Below are 19497 nucleotides of genomic sequence, written 5' to 3'. Positions count from 1 at the left end.
CGGGCGCGGCTGCGGCTGCGGCGCGGCGGGACCCAGGGAGGCGGGCCGCTGAGCCGGGCGCGCGGCCCTGAGGATGCGGGAGCGGGAGCAGGTGAGGGCGCGGGTCCCCGGCCGGCGGGCGGACGCTGGGGCCGAGCGGTGGGGTGTGTCCGCAAGCGGGGACTTCGGAGCGCGTCGGCCAGCTCAGGCGTCCCGGAGGATGGGTCCCGGTTCCCAGACCCCTGGCAGCAGCGTAACAAAGAGAAAAGTCTTCCGTTTCCAGGTTCTCCGTGATCTATTTGGGTTCATTTCTAAAGGGGATCTTGAACTTCTATTCTGAACTCGGTTGACTATTGAGGCTAAATTCTGGATCACAGTTTTAAAAGTCTTAGGCATAGTTGCGTCTCTCAGAATATTAAGTGCGAAATTTGCCGGATAACTTTGGCGAGAAGGCGAGTAGGGAAGGATTGTTTGGTGGTGACTTGTTTTTGGAGTAGAGTGTTTACTCTGGAAAAAAGAATTCTTGGGTCTGCAAATTCCGACTTGTGATTTCTGCAAATCCTGATTAGATTGGCTTGCTCTTGGCATACACGTCTTATTTTCTTCTTTGCTGAGAAAGCCTTATAATAATAGCGTACTCGCAAACACATTCAAAACACTCCGTGTGCTCTAAGTGACAACCGCTGTATGCCTAATTAGTTGCTGACAGATTTTTTTTTTAACTTTGGGATATGACAGTAATTTTAATCTGATAATAGTTGTCTGTTTTGTTTCTAGGGTATGGTATTCTCGAGTATCTACGCATAAGTCCGTGAGAAAAATGTTTGATTTAATGCTGTAGATTTATGTATTACTCTAAAGATGTCATATACCCCTAGTGATTATTTTACTTTAAAGTATCATTGGCAAATTTACATGTGGGGAGGATCTTAGCAAGGGTGGAAACGACAGTATTCAGAGTGACTCTATTTGAAAAACTTTTGAAAGAGGATGTGAAAACATTAAAATGAATTCACAAATAGACTGCCTTTTGAAAAGTGGAAAAGAATTTAACATGTAGCTATTATTACATAACAGAATGGTTTTGTAGAGAAAGTATTTCCTAGTTTCTCCTTCAAAAGCGAATTATGAATTATTTGTTTAGTAGAGAAGTTATAATTTCAGACCTTTCAATTTACTGCATATTATTCTACACCTGAAACCCCCAAAAAGCAACTTGTATTTCTACTCCATTTGCTAGTGAATACTATATGTAACTGAAAATTAAAATGTGTTAATCGTTGATAATTTTCTAAATTATTAAACAGTATTAACATAGGTTTTCTATAAATAAGCAAAAAGCAAGCTATTCTTGTGGATAGATCTTGGGGAAAAAGGTACCTGACATCGACATGCACACCCACATTGACCCCTCAACTTTCTCAATTATAACATCTACCAAAATAAAGAACATTGACTTTTCTTTATCTCTGATGCTGTACATTTCAAATCTCAGGGACAACTGAAAGTTTTATTCTGCATCTGCTTAATCAGAGCTTTAAGTTAATAATTAAGTTATATAGAGTAATATCTACTGCCTTCAAGGCTCTTAGGTCTGTCTTTGTAATGAAGAGTCTACCGTATTTGAACACTCTTAATACACATCTTTCCTCTGTATATATGCAATATCTTGTCTTTTCACAACACTTAATTTGTCTTACTTTCAGTTATCATAATTTGTATATAAAATTGAAACCCACCACCTCATCTCATGAAAGGTATTTATGTAGTATATGTGGTATTTTATGTACATCTAATCTTTTTAAAAAATATGTATTATACAAACACTGATGGCCCATCAGGCAATTTTTTAGTTAAAAGTTTATTATTTAAAATTCTCATTTGATTTTTTTTTTCCTTTTGCCTCAACTATCTATCTAGTTTATACCCTGAGGTAGGAAGCATTGAAAATCGCAAGTGGAGACCATATCTTTTTATATTTGTATTTCCCCCTTGTAGTATGGTCCTTTTACCTATAGAAAGTACCCAGCAAAAATTTTGTTGTTTAAAACAGCACTTTATGTAGTCCCGGTTGCCCTTTCTCCTCTATTGCTTGTTTTTAGCTTTTATTTTTTGGCTACCTGGGCATAACCAGAATTCCAAAGACAAAAACCAAAGCAAAGGACAAACAACAGAAAAAACAGAGAGCGAAAACCGTGGCTCCGTCCTTACTAGAGATACAGCCATGTATATAATTATAGCATGCATGTAATCTCCTTAAGGGCAGCGACGGCTTAGGGTTCGTCTTAGATTTCTCACACCGTCCACTACACCGCCTTGTACTCCGAGATGCAATACACTTTTGTGGAACGGAATTCTAAATGTTAACTTTGGCAAAGCCTAGTGAAATAGCTAAACCCTGTTCTCTAGCTCTGCCGTACCCCAGCCCTGTGTGCCCATCACCTCTGAAACCGAGACGCAGTCAGGAAAGTGGGAAAGAGCAGAGGACGGGGAATGAGGAATCTGGGATCAATTCCCAGTTCAGCCCATCCCAGTGTGAAGCTGAGAAAGCCGCTTCTTTCGAGGCCTGGGTTCTGTCTCCCAGCTGAGAGGATTGGGGGCGGACCTTGCCCCTCCGCGTGGTTCCCCGCCCAAGTTCAGGGTTGCGAGCCGCGGCCGAGCCAAACGTTTCGTCCTCGGGGGCCGTCTCCACTCAGAAGAAAACAAAGGGTGGGAACCGTCCCGGGATTTTGTTGACTCCTTTAGGGGAAAAAACTCCCAGCCGCCGCTCACGCTCAGTTTGCCCCAACCTGGAGTTACCATCAACAGGTGTGTTTTAAAATGTTGTAAATCGCGTTGGGGTGGGGGAGGGGGAAAGTGTCCTGAGGCTCCAAATCGGGAACCAGGTGGACCCCCACCCAGACTTCTCCAACCTCCAGCGGGACTCGAGCTGGGTTCTTTAAACGTTCCCTCCGGGAGCGTAGGGGCCGGTTCTTCCCTGGCGCGTCCGTCCGGAAACGTGGCCGCAGACGGAGAGTTCCGGGGCTTCTGAGGCAGCGCGTTGGCCAGGCAACGCCGCCTGCTTTTCCGCTGGGAGGACTCGATGGGAGTCCGAGTCTGAGTTCTCCGCTTGGTCCCCGGCCTCATGGGCTTGTTGAGCCGCGTCCGCCACTTGTTAATTCAGAATGGCGTTTAAGGCCTCGCCCGCCTCGTCTGCTGGCCCGAGGCCCCGCTTAGGTGAAGGCCCACCGCCTCTTCGGGCGTACCCTTCCGGAGGGAAGCCGGGGCCACCCTTTTCAGAATTTCCATGCTTCTGATGGTCATCGGATGACAAGCATCTGTAGGGTCTTTGCCTTGTTTATAAACAAATCAATTTGGTGACGTAAATATTTATAAACTACAAACGGCGCTACAAATGCTTGTTAAGCGTTTCACCTCGCTTGAACCTCGCGACTGCCATATGTTCCAGGAGATTATTCCTCCCGTTTGGGTTCAGGGTTAATTTGTCCACTGGGGTTTAGACTGTTACGTAGCGCTTTTGGAGGTGTTTTGCAGTGTTCTCCCTTAAGGGCTAAAAGAACCCTGACCTCGGGTGTTTTGGGTGAGCCAAAAAGCGACTAAAACAAAACAAAAAAAAAGCCCTTTTAACATAGAGCCACTAGTACGAGCTACTAAGCTACTAAATTTGGCGGCATCTCCGTTGCCAACCATTATCTCATTTAATCCCCTAGATAGCCGTAGGTGGTTATCACTATTTGTAGGATTGAATGAGGGGTGGAGTCTGACCCAGGGGCTAACTCGTCTGATGATAAACTTCCTCACATGCCTCCCAGATCCCGTTCTTGCCATCTTTTTCCTGAAGAGAGAGAAAGCTTATTCTTTGGATGCAACCTTATTGATTTGTATTTTTATAAAAACTCAGTTCAGAAGTTGCTGTTGCCTATGTCACTGGTGTTCCTCTTTCCTCAGCACTGGCGTGGATGCTCTCTTCGCCCGGCCTTTGGGGACTCAGTTGCTTTTTGATGGCGGCAGCCGCTGCTGGGTGAGCAGCCGGAGACTGTACGGTGCGCCTGCGGTCAGGTCAGGAGAGGATCGCTTTCTCCCGCCGTCAACTGCCACCGGATTGGGGCGGTGCTTTTCCCTCTTCAACCCCTCCACCCGCAAAGGGAGAAGATGCCACTGCCATTCGGGTTGAAACTAAAACGCACCCGGCGCTACACGGTGTCCAGCAAGAGCTGCCTGGTTGCCCGGATCCAGCTGCTCAATAACGAGTTTGTGGAGTTCACGCTGTCCGTGGAGAGCACTGGCCAGGAGAGCCTGGAGGCTGTGGCCCAAAGACTGGAGCTGCGGGAGGTGAGACCCACACCCCCCTCCCCACCAGCCTGGCAAAAGGCTGCAGGCTTCTCTAGGCTGGCTTAGCGCCTTCTTTCCCATTTTAGTGCTTGCTGGCTCTGTGCTCTCCAAGTATGTCCCTGGCCTTGATGTCCGAGCCTGCAAGCCCCCCTCCCTGTGAGGAAGGAATAGATACAGAGCAAAAGGTCTTCTTTTGAGTGTGCCCCATAAGATAATAGTGTCTGAGTTTTGAAAGTGCTTATATTTGTTCCCTCAAAATGCAATCCAAAATCAGATTCGTAATGCATTTAGGATTTTCCAAGTGCTGGTTTTCTAACACCCCAAATGGGTCATCTTGATCTAGTACACTTTACTGACTTCATTCGTTCAGTATCCATTGACTGTTTTGCACAGTCCATGCCACAATTATAAAGACATATCGCCTGAGTTTGAATTCTGGTTTCCCCACCGACTGGTTGTTTAACCTTGGAAAGTTATGTGCCCTCTCTGGGCCCTAGTTCCCTCATCTGAACCGTGGGGATAACATTGGTGCCTGATTCTCACAGTGGTTGTGTGATTTAAAGTGCAAATAAAGTCAAAGCTCTTTTTTTTTTTTTTTTTAAACTTTGTATTATTTTTTTTCCAAGTTTATTTCTTTAGTAACCTCTATACCCAGTGTGGGCTGGAACCCACAACCTGAGGTTCAAGATTCAACACGGAGCCTGATGCGGGGCTGGAACTCATGGACTGTGAAATCATGACCTGAGCTGAAGTCGGATGATTAACCAACTGAGCCACCCAGGCGCCCCGCCAAAGCCAAAGTTCTAATAACAGTCTTATAGTTATCATAGGGAGGTTTGCCCAGGAAACTGCTAATTTTGTCTGTAGGAAGTTGTGGAGTCCTCAAGGATCCACATCATATCTTAAATTTAAAATGCTATGTGGGGTGTCTGGGGGGCTCAGTCGGTTATGCATCTGACTTTGGCTCAGGTTGTGATCCCACAGTTCTCGAATTCAAGCCCCACATCTGGCTAGCTGCTTTCAGCCTGTCAGGATGGAGCCTGCTTCTGATCCTTTGTCCTCCTCTCTCTCTGCCCCTCCCCTGCTCTCTCTCTCTCTCTCAAAAAATAAATAAAACATTAAAAAAAAAAATGATGGGCGCCTGGGTTAAGTGTCTGACTTAAGCTCAGGTCTGAATCTCACAGCTTGTGGGTTCGAGCCCCACATCAAATTCTGTGCTGATAGCTCTTTGGTTGCTTGGTTTGGGGGTAAGAGGAAGATGGAGAAACTGGTTATTCTATGTAAATGCCCAGGTTATATTCCTAACTGGAAATCCCATTGTTGTAGTTCATAAAAAGGTACAAAGAGATAAACTGTGCTCCTGGTGACTATTGAGAATCCTCTGATTGTTCGGTATAAAAGAGCTCTTTAGTGCCTTGGGCGTATGTACTGGGAGCTCACCCTAGTGTTGATAATGAGTAAGAAAATAGGTTGATCCATGCTACGTTGGGGGAAAGTAGAGGGTGCTGTAGGGAGAGGCTGCAGAGGGAAGGGGATGGTACAGGGTGGCAAAAGGCTGGACTAGACTTCCAACATAGGAACTGCAGGCCAAAGACATGAGGCAAGTTTTCTACCTGAAAGTAGTAGGGAAGTTAGTGAAGGATTTTTTAAAATTAATTAATTTATTAATTTATTTTTAAGTAATCTCCACCCAACATGGGGCTTGAACTCACAACCCCAAGATCAAGAGTCGCATGCCCCCTGAGCCAGTCAGGCTCCCCATTAGTGAAGGATTATAAGCAGGGATTTGGTATGATTATTTTTGTGAAGGGTGGGCCCTCTGGAGAACAAGTAAAAAGGAGGAGTTGTGCAGGCGGTAGTCACTTGGATTTGGATGGGAATGGAGAGAAGTGGATGGAATCTGGAGATACTCAGGACCTACCTACCAAGTGTGGAGAAGAGCTAGCCAGGGGTCCAGGTTGATACTCAGGTATCCAGTGAACGTTGGAGGCTGTAACTGGGAGAGGCGGCATAAAAGGAAGAGCAGATTTGAAAGGGGATAAGGAGAGGTGTGTGATGAGATCACTTCTGGTGAGTTAGAGACGCCAGTTGGTTGCTAAGTGAAATTTGTCAGAGAAAGACAAATATATGACTTCACTCATATGTGGAATTTAAGATACAAAACAGATGAACATAGGGGAAGGGAAACAAAAATAATATAAAAACAAGGAGGGGGACAAAACGTAAGAGACTCTTAAATATAGAGAACAAACAGTTGCTGGAGGCGATGTGGGTGGGGGGGATGGCTAAATGGGCAAGGGGGATTGAGGAAGACATTTCTTGGGATGAGCACTGGGTGTTATATGTAGAGGATAAATCAGCAGATTCTACTTCTAAACTCATTATTGCACTGCTGATTAACTTGGATTAAATTAAAAAATTAAAAAAAAATGATGCTAGTTGGAGAGGTCGAGCAAGGAGAGGCAGTTGTGGGCTTGGAGCTTAGCTACGGGGAAGAGATTTGGGAATCTCAACCTAGGTCAGTTCATCAAAGCTGGGAGAGGGCATGAGGCCGTCTAGGACAGAACGAGAAGACATAGCAGACAGACCCTTCGGGGTTGAATAGAGGAGGCAGAGCCTTAGGAAGAAGCTGAAATGGAGCAGTCCAAGAAGGAGAAAGTAAACCATGAGAGCTGGCCTCAGTGGCCAGCCCTGCTTGCTTACATTTATTATATATATTTTTACTTCCTTCACCCAGTTTTCCTTTTTTTTAAATTTTGGTTCTTCTTTTGCTGTCACTTCTTCCTCATGTACCAGGTCTGCATACAGCCACTACAGAATCAACTTCTTGAGGAACTGTGGTTAATTTATTTTTGTACCTAGAGTACCAGGCATGGAATGTGCTCAATAAAAACAGGCTGAACTAAACCCACAGGCATCGCTTTCCTTCTCTGTTCGACAGGAAGTCCAGAGAAATGACCATCGCTTGTTTGAAGTGGCCATACTCAGGAACCAGCAACTTCATATGGCTGTGGGTACATAATGAGACTAATTTTAACAAAAGAGTAGAGTGCTTTGAGAGGGAACGGGCATGGGCCCTAGAAAATGTCTTGCCCTTGGATAGACTATCCCAGTATTTCCAATATTTAATGACAGTCATGGTTAGGAAGTTAGTTTGTATTACAAACTCTTCCTTTCAAACCTCTAGAAGCTCTGCTCTGTAGCATATAAACAGATGGCTCAAGCCCCAGGCCTAATCTTACCAAATGACCGAATGACCCTTCAGAAGGACTCTGAGTCAGGATAACACCTGTTCTGACTTTGTGTCCATACATCACTTGCGAGATTCATACGACGAGCTGTTGGTGTTTGTTATCTGGCACTATTCTCCCATCAAGTAGACTCAGAATTATCATAGTGTATAGATTTGGCTGATAAGCTCTGCTACTCACCAGATTTAAATTTGGGGAGGAAAAGTCTTTACTTGCTTAATTATTTTACTTCTATAATGACAGTTACAAGGGCTCCACGATAATATCATTAGAACACGATGCAGAGGTTTCACCTCTATCTGTAGTATTTTATTTCTTAAGCTGGATGCGTAGTTGTATGATGTTTGTTAGTCTTCATATTTTTTTGAATGTCTAAGATATTTTATAATACTTTCAGAAACTACAGATGGAAAGGTTAATGTACTTATTTCCAATTTAGTTACCTTAGATTAACTTTTTCTACATTCACCATATTTGAGCTGTCGAAAGTGACTTCTAAAAATGGTAGAACATTATCCCCATAGGAGAATTCATTATAGTAACAGCCTCGTGAAAAGCTGTTGAAATTCTCTGCCTGTCATTCATTCTGAGTTTCATAATGTGTTTTCAAGAGAGGCTGTGAAAGCCTTTGTAGAATTTAAGGGGAATTAGGAAATTTTCTCTCCAGTTTGGAGGGTATGTGTTACAGAGGTTTGATGGATGTGGTGAGGCAAGAGGGTATCACCTGGGAACAACCACTCCCACTGGGCAGGGTTACCTCAATGGAATCAGCATAGTTTAGAGTAAGGTGGTTCAGTTTAAAAACCTATTGTCTTGGGGTTCCTGGGTGGCTCAGCCAGTTGATCATCTGACTCTTGATTTTGGCTCAGGTCATGATTCCAGGGCTCCAGGTTGAGTGCAGAGCCTGCTGAAGATTCTCTCTCTCTCTCTTCCCCTCCCCTCCTCTCCCCTGCCCTTAAAACAAAGCAAAAACCTATCCTCTCAGGGAGTAAGACCTGCATTACCCCACCTCACTGAGAAGGATATGTAAAAGCAGGATTAAAATTTCATAATTTACAACAACATATGGAGCCACCAAGGGCCCCAAGTATGTGTGTTCCCTGGCCAGGCCATGTTTTGTGGGCAGGCCACACGGGAGCCAGTTGGTGAGACTGGAACCAGAGAAGGAAGCTGCCTTGAAAGCCTTACCTATCTTCATGAGGGGAATGGTACTGCCTCTGGCATCAGACAAGTTCCTTTGAGTCTCGGTACCCTTTCTGGGCAGGGCTTAGGTGGGCACGGCCTTTATTTGCCTCTTGAGAAGGCTGTTTAACAGAGTGCTTAAGACATTTGCAGGTCGAATCAGAAAAACTTGAATTTGAGCCCCAGTGCTGCCATTTATTAATTATGTGACCCATCAGTTCTGTGATCTGTCCAGGCGATACATCATCACGTAATTCATAAATATCCTGTCCACTTTATGCATCTCTTTCCTTCACTTACAACAGTTCACATAGATGCAAATGTTTTATCTGAAAAAAGACTAGGCGAAATGAAAAATAAACTTGCACGATAAAAACATTTTTTAAAAAGTGATTTTTGTCCAATTACATTTGGACTTGGTATTTTTCAAGTCCATTGGTTTTCATCGGTAGACTGGGGATAACAGTAAGAGTAGTATATACTTTTTTTTTTTAATTAAGAAGAATTTCTTTTATTTATGAGAGATAGAGACAGCATGAATGGGCAAGGAGCAGAGAGTGAGGGAGAGACAATCTGAAGCAGGCTCTGCACTGAGCTGTTAGCACAGAGCCTGACGTGGGACTCAAACTCACAAACCACAAGATCATGACCTGAGCTGAAGTCGGTCACTCAACCGACTGAGACACCCAGGCGTGCCCCAAGAGTAGTATATAGTTGATGGTGGTTGTGAGGATTTAGTGTTAAATGAAAAAACATTTAGCAGAGGACTTGGTATGTGAGAAACTCCCAGGAAGTGTGACTCTTCATTACTGTTATTGTTTATGTCTCCCATTTCCATGTTGTGGTGACTTACCAACTTCTCTTGCAGATTAATTCTTTTGTTAATATCCTGTATTCTCTTGTAAATGGAAGAAGCAATGTTTATTCATAAAATGTTCTTAGAAAAACAAGTATAGTGGCCACTGGCAATTGTACTTTTTTTTTTTAAACATTTTTTATTTATTTGTGTTTTTTGTAGGGTCATGGGGCAAAGGAGGAGGGAGAGAATCTTAAGCAGGCTCCACACTGAGTGGAACTGGATCCCACAACCCTGGGATCATGACCTGAGTCGAAATCAAAAGTCAGATGCTAAACCGACTAAGCCGCCCAGGTGCCCTGGCAATCACACCTTTTACGTTACTAGACTGTTAAAATTTTAATGTACCATTGTAATTTACCCGTCATATTTGAACCTCTTTTTCCATGCCAGTTGAAATTAGTTTGTACAGTGTCACTGCCTCTTGCCCCCTTATTTTTGATAATCCTATTTTTATCATGTTATCATGGGTTTTAATTAGATTCATTGCCTACTATTTTTTTTTTTTTAAGTTTCTTATTTTGAGACAGAGAGAGTGCCTGTGGGGGAGGGGCAGAGAGAGAATTCCAAGCAGGCTCTGCACAGTCAGCCTAGAGCCTGATTTGTGGCTCAGACTCACAAAACCCTGAGATCATGACCTGAGCTGAAATCAAGAGTTGGACACTTAACCAAATGAGCCACCCAGGCGCCCCTAGATTATTTCTTGTACAGGATCCCTTCCTTTATCATGAAGTCCTTATTCAACTTAAATTTACATGTGGTTGGAGTGGGGTTTTTTTGTTTTGTTTTGTTTTTTTGTTTTTTAACATTTTAGTCTCCAGTTAGGAAACAAGTAACTTAAAACACCTGGGAAGCCTTTTGTTGTTGTTGTTTTGTTTTGTTTAAGTAATCTCTACACCCAACATGGGGCTCAAACTGAGGACCTGAGATCAGGAGTTGCATACTCTAGGGACTGAGCCAGCTAGGTATCCCAACCTTGGAAGCTTTAAAAAAAAAAACACAAAACTTTTATTTATTAAGTAATCTCTACTCCCAACGTGGGGCTCCAACTCATGACCCCAAGATAAAGAGTCAGGTGCTCGGCCAAATGAGCCAGCCAGGTGCCCCTTCTAGAGAAGTCTTTTAAAGATAAATTTTTCATGTTTTTGCTATGATACATTATGTGTTAGTTTTATAACTTAAATTTTAGAAGGCAGTTTTCTTTCGGCGATTTTTGAGTGTTTTGGGTGTGAATGGGGGAAAGGGGATCCTCACCGTTGTCGACATATATGGTGTACATATATAACTACAGTTTTGAAGTTGAGATCAATACTAAGCCATAGCTAAAATTACCTCCAAAGCATTTTGTTGAATCAGGCAAAAAATTGAGCAAAATTTGCAAGTTCTTCCTGTGACTTCTTATTTTAAGAATTTAATTAAAGCCTTTGATATTTGGTTACTCTGTAACGGTTTATCACAGATCTTCAGAAATTTTTTAAAACTTGTATTCAAAGTACATCACACATATGGCAAGTTTTTATTCTTTAGAATGTAAGCTCTATCAGTGTAGGACTGTTAAGGTCACCATTGTCTGAAATATTGCCTTGTACCTTACAGTACTTAGTTGCTGAATAAATGTCTATTTATTTATTTATTTATTTATTTATTTATTTAACGTTTATTTATTATTGAGAGACAGATCATGAGCATGGGAGGGGCAGAGAGAGGAGGAGACACAGAATCTGAAGCAGGCTCCAGGCTCTGAGCTGTCAGCACAGAGCCCGACACGGGGCCCGAACCCACAAACCGTGAGATGTGACCTGAGCCGAAGCCAGACGCCCAACCAACTGAGCCACCCAGGCGCCCCAGTGTCTACTTAGTTTAAAATTAAGGTTTTTGGGGCACCTGGGTGGTTCAGTTGGTTAAGCGTCCGACTTCAGCTCAGGTCATGATCTCACAGTTCATGGATTGGAGTGCTGAGTTGGGCTCTGTGCTGACAGCTCAGAGCCTGGAGCCTGCTTTGGATTTTGTCTCCCTCTCTCTGCCCCTCCCCTGCTTGCACTCTGTCTCTGTGTCTCTCTCTCAAAAATAAAACATTTTTAAAAAGTTAAAAAAAGTGGGGCGCCTGGGTGGCGCAGTCGGTTAAGCGTCCGACTTCAGCCAGGTCACGATCTCGCGGTCCGTGAGTTCGAGCCCCGCGTCAGGCTCTGGGCCGATGGCTCGGAGCCTGGAGCCTGTTTCCGATTCTGTGTCTCCCTCTCTCTCTGCCCCTCCCCCGTTCATGCTCTGTCTCTCTCTGTCCCAAAAATAAATAAAAAATGTTGAAAAAAAAAAAAAAAAAATTAAAAAAAAAAAAAAAAAAAAAAGTTAAAAAAAGTAAATATAATTAAGGTTCTTGTTTTGAATTTACATTGATAAGCATAGATAGCAGCTCAGTTAAGTCAGCTTTTATTTGCTCTATGATTGTATTATTTGGAGAGGGTTGAACATTCACAAAGCTTTGAACACAGGTAGGAAAGCACCTTTTTCTTTAGCATTTTCTTCTTCATTTTGGGGCTTCTTCTGAAACAGTCAGAAAACAGTCAGGTTTTAGGGACTCCCTGAGGTAAGATTGCTATATTGAGGGAATGTCAGCTTCTTTTAAATAGGTTCTTCCCATAATGTTTTCTGGATGATGAGGAAATTTTTGGCTAAGGGATTTGTTGATATAGAGAGGCATCAAGCATATAATGCAAACCATTACTCTCAAGCACAACTTTAGAAAGTGTTCTTGGCCATCGGAGTGTTTTATTTTAAATTAGTGTCTTAGGTATTCCAAATATCCACTGACCTTATCTTGACTGTTATCTGAGTAGACCTCAAGAATTTCATGCGTATTTCCTTCTGTACTAGCTGTTTTCAGTTGGACTCTAAAAATAACTGAAACATGTGTAAGGTAAAAGTGTAATACCTGCAGAGTTTTCAACCTTTTGGCTGCATATTTATTCATTCAGTTATGCAAGTTATAAATCAGATAAAAGTGTTGTATAGACAAGTATCAGTAAATATCTTTGGTTAGATCTCTCGGACCATCTGAAACAACTGGAAATCTTAGATTGACCTCTCTACCTACATAAAGTGAGCTTTCCAAGGTCCAAAACTGATTAAAATGAGCAAGGATTTTTCTAATTTTTATATTTTCTATTACTTTTCTCTTTGGTCTAGATAATTAAGAACTAGCCACATAGGGGCACCTGGATGGCTCAGTTGGCAGAGTGTGCGATCCTTGATCTCGGGGGTTGTGGCTTTGAACCCCACATTGGGTACAGAGATTACTAAAAAAATAAATAAACTTGAAAAAAAGAAAGAACCAGCTGTGTAAATAAGTAGAGGAATTATAAATACAAACATGAAGATGTTATGCATTTTAACATAAATAACATCACACAAGTTATTGCAGAATTTGGAAACCTGTTTAGAGAAATGAAGTATTATTCCATTTCATTTAATTTCTGATAAGTTTAAGAGCTAATAGTCTGAGATGTTTTTCTCCCAGTATTGGATTTTCCACTTCAGAGATGTTAGAGATGTCCTTGAATCTCTTTCACCAACAATCTGCCAGAAATGTCATGACCGTCAAATGAGGCATGAATTTATTCATGTGGGGAGGTTTGTGAGTTATGAAATGGTGGATATAGGGAACTGATGGTGTTTTGGGGGCTCTCACTAAGTCCTGACGTTGTCCTTGGTGTGTAAAGTTTCAGATTTCATTCCTTATAATGCTAGAAGTCTTAGTGGCTTTCTTCTGCCCTCCTTCTGGGTGGATGAACATGATTGTGCTGGAAGCTTAGTATGCCTTATCACATTTAATCCTCACATGGAGTTAGGCATTATCTTTTCCATTTTAAAATGTCGAAACTGAAGTTCTGAAAAATTGGGTGATTTGCTTCGCTAATCTGGGTGATCACACAGCTCATAAGCAGAAGAGTAAGATTTTGAGTTTGTATCTGTGACACTTCTGCTTGAACTTTGACTTTTAAAGTTATATGAATCATGGGTCCCTTTGAGACTGTCTTGCAAATGCAGACTTTTGCAGACAATTTCAGGTGGTTCAGATACCCCTCCCCCAATCCATTTGTGAGCCAGGCTGTGGGCCTAGAAGCCTCTTACAGATGAGGCAGTTTTCCCCCTGCTCTCAGTTTAGCAGGATCTTTCTTTCCTGATCTTTCTTTCTCCAGACGAAGGTGTTGGTAGGATAGAATATTTGTGAACAATTTAAGAGCTTTGTATTTTTTAGGGGAATAATTTGCCTCTGAAGTATACTTCTCCCTGCCTGTGCCTACACATGCCCTTTTTGAATGGCTTTTCTCTCCATTTGAGGTATTCATTTCCTCACTGGGACATCTTACTCTTTTTTTTTTTTTTTTTTCAGATCAGATTTTATTTTATTATATTTTTTTAAATGTTTATTTGAGAGAGACAAAGTACTCATGTGAGCGGGCAAGGGGAGGAGAGAGAGGGAGAGAGAGAATCTTAAGCAGGCCTCCCAGCTGTCAGTGCAGAACTTGACACAGGGCTCAATCCCACAAACCGTGAGATCATGACCTGAGCTGAAATCAAGAGTCAGTTGCCCAACCGACTGAGCCACCCAGGTGCTCCATTTTATTTTATTTTTTTAAAGATTGTAAATAATCTCCATACCGTGGGGCTCGAATCTATAACCCTGCAATCAGGAGTCACACACTCCAGGGGCCCCTGGGTGGCTCAGTCTGTTAAGTATCCAACTTTGGCTCAGATCATGATCTCACGGTTTGTGAGTTCAAGCCCTGCGTCAATCTCTGTACTGACAGCTCAGAGCCTGGAAGCATGCTTCAGATTCTTTGTCTCCCTCTCTGCCCCTCCCCTCCTCGCCCTCTGTCTCTGTCTCTCTGTTTCCCTCCCAAAAATAAAATAAACGTTAAAAAAAAGAGTTGCACACTCCAACCACTAAGCCAGCTAGCCTCTCTAAAGATTTTATTTTTAGGTAGCCTTTATACCTATTGTGGTGCTCGAACTCACAACCTGGAGATCAAGAGTCACATGCTTTACGACTGAGCCAGCCAGGCATCCCATGGACATCTTACTCTTCAGGGAAAACTCCTTTCATAGAGGAAAAGGAGGAATTGTGAGTGGGAATTCCTTCCTTGCTCTGATGGTAGACCCCCATCAGCAGTCTTCCTTACCAGATAGCACCTTTATGCCCACCCAAACCATAGGCGGGACAAGTTTTCAGCGAATGAGTGGATGGCTCATACTTCTATTTATGTATTAACCAAATTCACTGGCCAGTTGTTAAGCCCATACTTCATTTTTTGTATCAGAAACTCAACCCACCTGAAACACTGTGGGGGTTTTTTCTATTAACAAGACCTTAGCTTATGTTACTTTCTTAACCATATGCTGGTTTAGCAAATACTTTCCTGTTTGGCTCTCCAAACAGTTAGTTCATGAATAAATGTCACTTTATTTATTTGCTAGTGAACTGACAGGATATCCAGAGGCAACCTAAATTCTCAAGAATTAGCTTATGATGCTAATTTCACCAGAAGAAACTATGCGTGTCACAAATCCTTTGTGAGAAGTAGCAACATGTATTAGAACTGACTTTTCCATGCAGGGTTTCTGCACCCTTATGTAGTAGATTGCCCAAATGAGATGACTAAAATGTATGCAGTGTTCAGGTTTGTAAATAGGACAGAGTAATTACGTTATTTTGAATGAGCTTTAACTGAGCAGGCTAAGAAAGTGTACAAGTAATTTCATGCTGGCTGGCCGCAGTTCATTTTCTTTGCGAATATAAACACAATTTGCCTTTGTTCAGTTGTGTTACAGTTATGTATATTGCTCAGACTTTGACTTGACAAATTAATTTCGATGTCAGGTGAATTTCTGGCGGATTGAACTTTGTACCATTAGTTTCACCTGCAGGTGGCAAAGTAGGGTTCTACAGGCAACAAGGTAGAGTTTTGGTGCCAAAGGAACTTGGGTTTAAATCCCTTGGGTCACTACCCATGTAACCCAAGAAAACCAACTTCTCAGGATTTTATTTCTTTCATGTGTGGTATGGCAACACATGATAGTAAGAATGATAGCTATTTACTGGGTACTGACTAGAGGCCAAGCACTGTACTAGATGCTTTACATATGTATGATTTATCCCTAAGTGTGATTGACTTTTTCCTTCTCCCACCATCTCAGTGATAGAGTGGACCAAAGATGGCCAGTGTCCAGACCAAGGTCCTGATGCAGGATACTTTTTAACTGGCAACTCTGATTTTTGGTGTAGAGTTAGCCACTTCCATTTTCCTTTCCATCATTTAAATTCACATTGGTTGAAATAATTTATTGAGGAGAAAATGGATTGGAGAACTAGGACTTGAGGTGTTACCATCAGCCAATTAAGTTCAGAGCTACCCTACTGAGAATTAAGGTAGCCATTATAATATCCTTTCTCTTCCAGAGTTTGGTGTGAATAAACTAGAAAATAACCTTAGTTCTCATTTACCTGTATTTTGCACTTACAGATAATATTTAGACAGTACATATTTGACTTTATTTTCATTACTGGCACCTATTTTGAAGTCAAATCTAGTTTGAATGGCAACTTAAGGAAAAGAACACATAAGTTCTTTATTACAGTATAATAACGTAAAAATGAAGCATGTTCAGTAATGAAGACTGTATCTAAAGTTATACAATACTTGTATGTCACCCACTGCTAGAGTGCAGAATTTGCTGTAGACTATTCCAGTCTTAGCCTCTGGCTGGGGCAACTAGCAGTGACAGCCCCCAACTGATATTCAGGTCTTTGCTCTCGGTTTACTGTTTTCCCCTCCACACCACACCACACCACACTACTTTTCTATTGAGCCTTTGTCATTTTCCTAAAGAGAAGCAATTCAAGTGTTGATATTTTACCATAACTTATTTTAAAAGGAGAGAAAGAGAAGGAAAAGTTGCCAAAGACAAAATCCTGTTAGTGAAGGAAATAGTCAAGTATAGAATTTCCTATATACTAAAGATGCAGTATGAAATTTTATACTGTTCCAGAGGACTTAAAAACTGTGATAATAGGAGTGCTAATATGACTTGAGCACTTATCATGCTTGAGCCACTCCTCTGAGTGCTTTGAATGTTTTTGCTTATTTTGATCCTCAGAAGTTCTATGAGTGAGGCACTATTCTGCTCCTCTCCATTTCACAGATGGGTAACACAGGTGTTCAGTGACTTGCTCATGGATCCAGGGCAGAAACCACAACCAGAGTAGTTCTTCTGGCACCTCTTTGGTGGGCAGCTCTCTCCCCAGTCTGTAACTTTGGGCAAGTGACAGATGTCCTGCCATGGAGTTCATGCCCCTAAGGACAGCTCGGCACAGTGCAGCCTCCCAGATCTGATGGAGATTGTTTTAAGTACTCTTGAGATATTTATTATCGCTTATTTTAATTACTACAATTTATTATTTTGCTTAAAATATGTTTTTGAAGTTACATCAGGCCCAGAAAGATAATTCTGAGAAGGAACACAAGTCATAATTAGGCCAGCAAGACACCACCGGGAGTGCCCGAAACACTGAGGGCAGAGCTGTTCGACAGGGAGCCTTTCGTGAGCCCATCCCCTGGCAGAGTTGGAAGTGTCAGGCTGATGAAATTCCCCCAGGAGAATTCTCTGCTGAGTGATTTTCCAAAGCAGTATCTGGTTGCACTGCTGTTGGTTGAACTTGGGGGCTCCTAGAGTCCAAATCTGCATACAAACCAAACGTAGAGCCAGTGAGCCCATAGAAGTGCTTGCTGCCTTTCCTGATGGAGCTGAATCACTGCAATTTAGCTACTGTGCATGTTAGGTGTACTTCCACCTGTTACAGCATTTCACACTACCAAAGTGTTTTCATTCTGCTGTTTGCGAATTGTGAGCATGAAGACAGGGCCACTGGACATTGTTACTACATTTTACTTGTTGTTGTTGTTTTGTTGTTTTTTTTAAAAAAAAATTTTTTTTAACGTTTATTTATTTTTGAGACAGAGAGAGACAGAGCATGAACAGGGGAGGGGCAGAGAGAGAGGGAGACACAGAATCCGAAACAGGCTCCAGGCTCTGAGCTGTCAGCACAGAGCCCGACGCGGGGCTCGAACTCACGGATTGCGAGATCGTGACCTGAGCCGAAGTCGGACGCTTAACCGACCGAGCCACCCAGGCGCCCCTGTTGTTGTTGTTTTTAAGTTTATTTATTTTTGAGAGAGTGAGTGAGAGAACCCACATGTGCACGCGCTCAAGTGTGGGAGAAGCAGAGAAGGAGGGAGAGAGAGAATCCCAAGCAGGCTGTGCACTGACATGTCAGCACGGAGCCTATGTGGGGCTCGGGGTTCAAACTCATGAACCATGAGATCATGACCTGAGCCAAAGTCAGACACTTAACCAGCTGAGCCACGCAGGCACCCCAAAATAGTACTATATAGAATAAAATGTAACTGGCATTATGGTACTTAATTTAAAAATATTGAGTGTATATTTCTGAGTTATGCACCTTTACTTAGTTAGGTACCCTTTGTGCCTTGGTTTTCAATAAGGAACATAGTTTAAAAGGAAATCTATTAAACCCTTAAGTGTGGCCTCTGTTAAGGGGAACCTTATTAATCAAGAAGGGGAAAATCACTTTTCCATATTAAAAAAGGAAACAGTTTTGCTCTTTTCTTGGAGCATTTGTGTATATGGAAGAAGTATTGTAGTTAGAAAACCACCTCATAAAATATGTGGAGAAAACAATTATTTCATGTATGATGAAATCATGATTTTTAAACTTTGATTAATGAAAACAAGCATAGCTTTTTATTTAAGTTTGTTTTGTTTTGTTTTTGAGACAGAGACAGAGCATGAGCAGCGGAAGGGCAGAGAGAGAGAGGGAGACACAGAATCTGAAGCAGGCTGCAGGGTCTGGGCTGTCAGCACAGGGCCCAGTGCGGGGCTTGAACTCACAAACTGGGAGATCATGACCTGAGCTGAAATCGGATGCTTAACCGACTGAGTCACCCAGGCCCCATTAAGTATTTTTTTTTAATGTGTATTTATTTCTGAGACAGAGAGAGACAGAGCATGAGCGGGTGAGGGGCAGAGAGAGAGGGAGACACAGAATCCGAAGCAGGCTCCAGGCTCTGAACTGTCAGCACAGAGCCCGACACGGGGCTGGAACTCACAAACTGTGAGATCGTGACCTGAGCTGAAGTCGGTCGCTCAATCGACTGAGCCACCCAGGCGCCCCTATTTAAGTATTTTTTTAAATGTTTATTTTGATTTTTGAGAGAGAGAGTGAGCTAGCACGAGTTGGGGAGGGGCAGAGAGAAAGGGAGACAAAGGATCCGAAGTGGACTCCATGCTGATAGCAGAGAGCTTAGTGTGGGGCTTGAACTCACGAACCATGAGATCGTGACCTGAGCCAAAGCCCGAGGCTTAACCGTTTGAGCCATCCAGGCACCCCACAAGTATAGCTTTTAATAACAGAAGTCAGGGAGTTTCTTCATGTGTGTCTGTTCAGGATTTTAACCACAAAAGCAATTTTCTTGATTTTATAATCTTCAGATCTTTCATGGTAATATTAATTTAAGAACAGTGGAACTGTTGTGGTTTTTTTTTTTTTTAAGGCAGTGGAAAATACTTGGATAACATTCTTTCAGGTAATAGAAATTAACATTAACTCAATTCTTTGTTAAAATATATTTAGGCCCATATTCATTTGTAGTTCTAAAAGTTAATTCCTTTTATCTCTCCATGGCTCCCCTCTCCCCACATCACAACCATATCTAGGTAACAGGAAACAATTATAATTTCAATCTGAGAAAAATGAGTGTCAGAAAAACAAACAGCTCTTCATAAATATGCTCATTTCTGTTCTTTTCGCTTTTATGTTGC

The 19497-nt window shown here is 42.3% G+C and overlaps 1 protein-coding gene across 1 annotated transcript in view; it reads left to right on the top strand.

The window, feature by feature from the left end:
• Positions 1-19497, top strand: part of PTPN21 (protein tyrosine phosphatase non-receptor type 21) — an 84182-nt gene continuing 64685 nt past the window's right edge. The window contains exons 1-2 of the mRNA XM_058739956.1: positions 1-91; positions 3928-4311. Coding sequence (XP_058595939.1) covers positions 4132-4311 — 180 coding nt within the window. The 5' untranslated portion in view covers positions 1-91; positions 3928-4131. The remainder of the gene's footprint in view (positions 92-3927; positions 4312-19497) is intronic.

This window comes from Neofelis nebulosa, chromosome 7 (assembly GCF_028018385.1).
Source record: "Neofelis nebulosa isolate mNeoNeb1 chromosome 7, mNeoNeb1.pri, whole genome shotgun sequence".
In the NCBI taxonomy this organism is placed as follows: domain Eukaryota; kingdom Metazoa; phylum Chordata; class Mammalia; order Carnivora; family Felidae; genus Neofelis; species Neofelis nebulosa.
Note: the sequence above shows the minus strand (reverse complement) of the source record. Positions and strands in the feature narration are given on the sequence as shown.